A 6,679-nucleotide genomic window follows, 5' to 3' on the forward strand; every position below is an offset into this window, starting at 1 on the left:
CGCCCCACTTCTCGTTAGTTTGCCTATAGCTTCCCCACACCAGCAGACTCCCATCAGGACATACCTGAAGGTTTCCCTTTTTTCTCTTTAAAGCTTTTACTCCTCTACCTGCCTTTAATTCTCTGCCACGATGCAAGTGATAGTGGCTGACTCACTTGATATAGCAAGCTCAGGACAAATAGCCTTTGTTTTTCTTATTTAGTTGTTCTTGTTTGTTTCCACAACGTTCAGCTTACCTTCCATACTGATAGAAGTTTAGCTGGGCATGTGACCAGCTGAACGAATACTATATTTTCCAGCCTTCCTTGCAGCTAGAGACTACATTCTGGTCAAGAGAATGAAACTGAAAATGCTGTGACAGGCAGAATTCAAGAATGTGCTTTAAGATACAGCTAGCAAGTACACCTTGTCCCTTCAAGCTCAGTGTGAATTGATAAGCCAGAAATAGGCTGAGTCTCTGAGATCTGAATGTATAGATTAGAGCCATTATATTAGCCCTAGATGTTCATGTAACACAGAAGTAATAACAATAGTAACAGCAACAGCTACATTTACATAGTCTTACAATGTGTGAGGCACTGTTCTAAGTTCTGAATAAAATTAATTTATTCACCACAACAACCATATGAAGTAGGTTTTATTATTATTGTGTTTTTGAGAAAATGTGGCACAGTGACGTTAAATAACTCATCCAAGGACAAGCAGTTTTTAAGCTTCTGTTAGTTTGGGGTTTCAATTAATTGCAGCTGAACTTCAGCCCAATAAATACGCCCTTAAAAAAGAAAGTTAAGTGCCGGGCTCAGTGGCTCAGCCTGTAATCCCGCGCCTTTGGGAGGCTGAGGTGAGTGGATTGCCTGAGCCCGCGGGTTCGAGACCCGCCTGGGCAGCGAGACCTCATCTCTACAATTAATCAAAAAATCAGCCGGGCGTGGTAGCGCGCACCTGTAATTCCGGCTACTCGGAAGGCTGAGGCGGAAGGATCGCCGGAGCCCAGCAGGTCAAGGCTGCGGTGGCCAGAAGCGGCCACTGCACTGCAGTCTGGGCGACTGAGTGAGACTCCAACTCAAAAAAAAAAAAAAAAGAAAGTTAAACAACTTGTAAGTGATCAAAACAGAGGTTGACATCCAAGGAATAACTGCAAAGTCCACTTTCTTCTCTGATGGATCCCTCCCAGAAACAGGCCAGGCTGCTCCAAAATCTCTAATTTCCTTTCCCTGTTGTCCAGAGAAAACAGGATCAAGGTCGATCTACTCAGAGAAATCAAACAACAAAACTTTAATTTTGGTTTTCAGAAGGCAAGCCTCTTGGCTTCTTTGCAAGTTGGTTTTGGGGTGTTTGGATAATTAAGCTGACCAACGTGAACATCACCAGGTAAACCAGTTTCAGAATCGCTAAGATCACTATCACCAACCATTTATTATTTATCTACCAGATGCTAAGCATTGCACTGTCTTTAATTTTAAGTATCTAATATCGCGAAATGTTTAACAGACAATTCTAAGGAAAAAAAATAAAACGTTAAGAAAATTGTTTTTTAAAAAACAAGCAAATCTTACCTTTATCATTCTGGACAGATCACCAGCATCTGCTAATTCCAAAACTATGTTTAGTTCATTCTCTTCAATGAAGGATGCATAATATTTAATTACATTTGGATGGTTGAGTTGCTGAGAAAATAAAACAGGCATCAAATAGTTTTCTTACTGTAAATTTTCAAGAATCACTTACAGCTTTTAACTTAAGAATAAACTTGTGTTTCATTTTTAAATTGCAGAAATCTTAACATGATAGTACATTTCTCTTTAATCTAGTGAATTTTGAAACAAATAATATAATTATTAAAATTAGGTATTAGTTAACTTATTTTAATATCCTTTATTAGAAATAATAAATTACTTAAAACTTTAAAAAGTACTGCTATTCCCAATAAGCATATAAATTGAGGCAATAAATGAATGACAGAATTAAATCAACAATTGCTAAAAATTATATCCTTCAAAATGAGAAGTTATGTAAGAGCACTCAGCGGCAAATAAAGTATCCTCTTTTACTCTTCCTTTGAAGTTAGAGCTTGTCTTAGAATAACTCCAGCTAGTAGAAAACAGGTATTTACTATACTATATCTATAGTATTGCTTTTATGTCAAATAATATAAGAATACCAGATTTATATTTGTGAATTGATTTCTAAAACCATCACTAAGAAAAACTCTACATTTGTCCAACCTTTAAACAAGTTAGCACAAGATAGTTTCTCAGAGAAATTATTCAAGAAATATAAGTGACTTTCTTTTCTTCTTTCTACTTATAGTTTTCTCCGCATACTTTCTGTGATGACATGTTATTTCTATAGTAGAAGTTAATATACATGTAAGCCAGTTACTTCATTTGCCAAGAAATAACAAGCAACAGAGCAGTCAGAAAGCATAGCTTGTTTTGACATTACTCATCTTTTTGGATAAATCTCATTCATTTTAGGAACTCATACAAATGGATGGCATAGAAGACACTCAATCTTGCCTAAAAGTTTAAAATATAACATAAGCCACAGCATTTCTCAAAAGAAACTTCACTAGAGAAGAAGCAGTGAAGAGGTAAATGAAATCTGTCATAGTCTTAGTGGATGAGAAACTAAAAAGTTAATTCCTAACATACTCTTCACATCCACCCTTCCTAAACATGGAAAAAAAATTCAGAAACATTATAAAAAGCATGCGAACCATTTGGATTAGTCCACGTTCACAATATAATACATCTTAAGGTAATACTAATATGCATTTATACTACTTAACCTTTAGAATATTTCTTGTTGGGATGATCAAGAAAAAAATTTCTTCAATGTTTTATGACCATCTTATCTATTTCCTAGTTTGAAATGAGAAAAACAAAAAGCTGATCCTACCAAATGTTCTGATTAAATTATTTTACAACAAACCCAAAACATAAATATATTCTTCAATAGACTGAGATTAAAACTTATATAACGTTACTTGAAATCAGTGTAGCGTAAGTATTAAAAATCCTTTTGCTTATAAGTGTGACATTTTACTTTTTAAAAATTAGTTTTCAAAATACTCAGTTATGTCAAAATAGTCAATAGTTCATTATTTACCTTAAGAAGATCTATTTCTTTGATGCAATCAGCACGCGCTTTGGCATCCATTAAATCAAATATCTAAAAAGAGAATTCAGAATTATTTAATAAAATAACCTATGGTTCAAGCTACCATGCAAATTCATTATAATACTCTACATACAATTATATACACAGTAAGAAATTTTGTTTCTGATTGGCTTTTAGTTATTGAAATCTATAGGTGCTTTATCTCATTTTACCAAAACAGCTTAAACATTTTTCCCTCCAAAGGTAATCAGTATTAAAAAATAAAAAAAGAGAACTGCTAGATATCTCTTGACACTCAGGTCTTAAGTTCCAATGAACAAAATGAAAGCTGTTGATTATTAAATTACAAAAATGATAGCTGATATATAGAAAACAATTACTGTATGCTAAATGTATATTGTATTGCATGAACTACCTCACTGAATTCTCATTTAATCCTTATGAGGATGATAATAGTAGTATCCCCATTTTACAGATGAAGCAAAGGATATTAGAAAGCTTCAGAGACTGACAAAGGTCACAAAGCTAATCAACAAAGCAATCAGAACTCATTCTCAGTTATCCAATTAGAACCCAACCACAGAATCATTAATCTTTTTTAAGTCATGTCTAAACGTAGAATCTAATGCATGCCTTCTTGATGAGAGGTTTTATCACTCCAAGGGTAAAAACTGGTTCTTTAAGAAGTCTGACAAAATTTTACTTTTTTTTTTTTTTTAGTTGGAGTCTCACTCTGTCGCCCAGACTAGAGTGCAGTGGCCGCTTCCGGCCACCACAGCCTCAACCTGCAGGGCTCCGGCGATCCTTCCACCTCAGCCTTCCAAGTAGCCGGAATTACAGGCATGCGCTACCACACCTGGATGATTTTTTGATTTATTGTAGAGATGAGGTCTCACTGCCCAGGAGGGTCGCGAACCCGCGGGCTCAGGCAATCCATTCACCTCAGCCTCCCAAAGGCGCGGGATTACAGGCTGAGCCACCGAGCCCAGCTTACTCTTTTTAAATATAAAGAATAGATGCACATAAAGTACTATACATAAACAGATATACTGTATTTGTGGTATTTAAACTTCATGGGTGGGGAGAGGAAAAAACATCTAAAGAAGCAGGTTGGGGATGATAATAAAAAAAGATGGAGAGATACTGGTTTAATGTGAAAAACATAAAAATAAATAATATAACCAAAGGATATTTTGTATGCCTCTGAAAACATGGAAATCTCTCTAGGTTCTCAATGTGTGCAAAATAAACAAGTAAAAAAAGCAGTATCTTAGATACTGCAAAAAGAAATATCTGACTAAGACAATACTGCAACCTGATTAAAATATTAGTCACATAACAAATTTTAAAAATTAATAACATTTTTAGTAATCAACTTGATCAAGTCTCCCTGATTCAGCCAGTCAATACATCCCAGAGAAAGTAGGTGTGACTTGAAAGGAATGGTATTATCCAATTCTTTTTAACTAGGGAAGGAGTTATTGAACACCTACGAGAGAGTGCTAGCCTCTTTATTTATGACGCATTTTTTAAAAATGATGCTTTTTAATCCTCACCGCAATATTATCAGATAGGTATTATTGGTTCTAATTTTAAAATGAGGATTGGGGTTCAAAGAGGTTAAATAATACTCTTAGGGTCATACAACTAGTAAAGGAGAGAATCAGGACTTGAAGCCAGCTCCACAGTCAGTGTTTTCTCCATTGGTCAGCCTGACATGAAGTCTAACACACGCACAACTAACAAGTACTAAAATATATGTGTGCAAAACGTAGTATCAAAACCTAAAGAAGGACTCTCCCATGTAGGAGGAGTCTCATCAGAGCTAAACCTTGAAAGAATTATAGGATTCTACCAGGCAGAATAAGAGATAGCTAATTCATAAAAGTATAGAGAAAGTAAAGGTGTATAATTACAGAGGCAACTTTTGCTGGATAGCATTCTTAATATCCAAAGATGCAAAGGTTCCACTTTTCTCTTAATTAAAGAGGCAATGTGAGGCTATTAAATAAAACTTTCAAACAAAAATAAAATTTATAAACTCACGGCCTTAAAGAATTTTAGTTCAGTTCCTTCCATTTCTCATACAATTGACAGTGCTTTTTACATAGTGAAAATAACAGCAGTATATAAAATTGTGTATGCTTTTTCACCTAACACTATAGCAAAGTAGTTTCTATATTTCTACATAGTCTTCAACTTATTTTGGTTCTCCTATTTCTAATGAAAACTTCAGGTATCAATTTTATGTTTTGTAAGTTTGTTTGTTTGTTTGTTTTTGAGTTGGAGTCTCACTCTGTCACCCAGACTGGAGTGCAGTGGCCGCTCCCGGCCACCGCAGCCTCGACCTGCTGGGCTCCGCAATCCTTCCACCCCAGGCTTCCAAGTAGCTGGAACTACAGGAGCACACTACCACGCCCAGCTAATTTTTTGATTTATTGTAGAGATGAGGTCTCGCTGCCCAGGCGGGTCTCGAACCCGTGGGCTCAGGCAATCCACTCACCTCAGCCTCCCAAAGGCGCGGGATTACAGGCTGAGCCACCGAGCCTGGCTATGTTTTGCAAGTTTTAATGTAACTCAGTTGAGCAATGTATACTGTTAAGATTTGAAAAAATATAGCATCTTAGTTAATGGTTTCCAAAAAGAGGGAGAACTGGATGATATCAAAGTTAAACTTAATCAAATAACAAAAAGAAATATGTGAGCTGGTACATGTAGTAGAAATAGTAACTTTTCTTTTCTCCACTAGTAATAATCCTAACCATCTTAGCCACAGTGAATTTATGCTAATTAGCATGACTTTAGTAAGAAACAGAGTGGAAAAGAATGAAACAGAACAGAAAAGAAAGAAAAAAGTAGGGAGTTTGGGGGAAGGAAAGACTATGAGTGGCAAATCACTATCACAAAGTTCACATAAAATACCTAGTAAGCTATTTTTTGACAATCATCAAGTTCTTGTACATATCAAGCTTTGGTGAAGTGCAATAATAGGTTAGATATAAATGGACACCAATAGCAGGGGTTAAAAAGAAAATACTCCCAGTATTAATGCACAGTGTAATGTCACTTATTGAGGAAAAACCTTATACAGTATAGGTTTTAGTACAGTATACCAACACCACTTATTGAAGAAGGAAAAACCTTATACAGTATACCAAAATTGTCTCCAAGAGCATTAGTTTTACTGTACACACAGATGATTAATATGAATAACCCGATCCTAAGTACAGACAAGCTTAAATTATTAATATCATGCTTTCTTATTAATATCCATGCTTTCTATTATAAACCCATGCTGAAGAAGACCATCTTGTTATTAGATTTTATTACAGATACAATTAAGAAAACACCATGTAGTCTTTTAAAATGCACACAGTTGGCTGGGCTCGGTGGCTCGGCCTGTAATCCAAGCACTTTGGGAGGTTGAGGCGAGTGGATTGCATGAGCCCATGGGTTCGAGACCCGCCCGGGCAACTTGGCAAGACCTTGTCGCTATAATAAATCAAAAATTAGGGCTGAGTTGAGTGGATTGCCTGAGCCCGCGGGTTCGAGACCC

The 6,679-nt window shown here is 35.9% G+C and overlaps 1 protein-coding gene across 1 annotated transcript in view; it reads right to left on the minus strand.

Moving 5' to 3' along the window:
- NEK7 (NIMA related kinase 7) overlaps positions 1-6,679 on the minus strand; it is an 88,161-nt gene that overhangs the window by 53,323 nt on the left and 28,159 nt on the right. Inside the window, exons 3-4 of the mRNA XM_008062423.2 lie at positions 3,112-3,174; positions 1,557-1,667 (exon numbers count right to left, since the gene is read on the minus strand). Coding sequence (XP_008060614.1) covers positions 1,557-1,667; positions 3,112-3,174 — 174 coding nt within the window. The remainder of the gene's footprint in view (positions 1-1,556; positions 1,668-3,111; positions 3,175-6,679) is intronic.

The sequence above is a fragment of the Carlito syrichta genome, unplaced genomic scaffold (genome assembly GCF_000164805.1).
Source record: "Carlito syrichta isolate Samal-C Ts95f unplaced genomic scaffold, Tarsius_syrichta-2.0.1 Scaffold305701, whole genome shotgun sequence".
Classification (NCBI taxonomy): domain Eukaryota; kingdom Metazoa; phylum Chordata; class Mammalia; order Primates; family Tarsiidae; genus Carlito; species Carlito syrichta.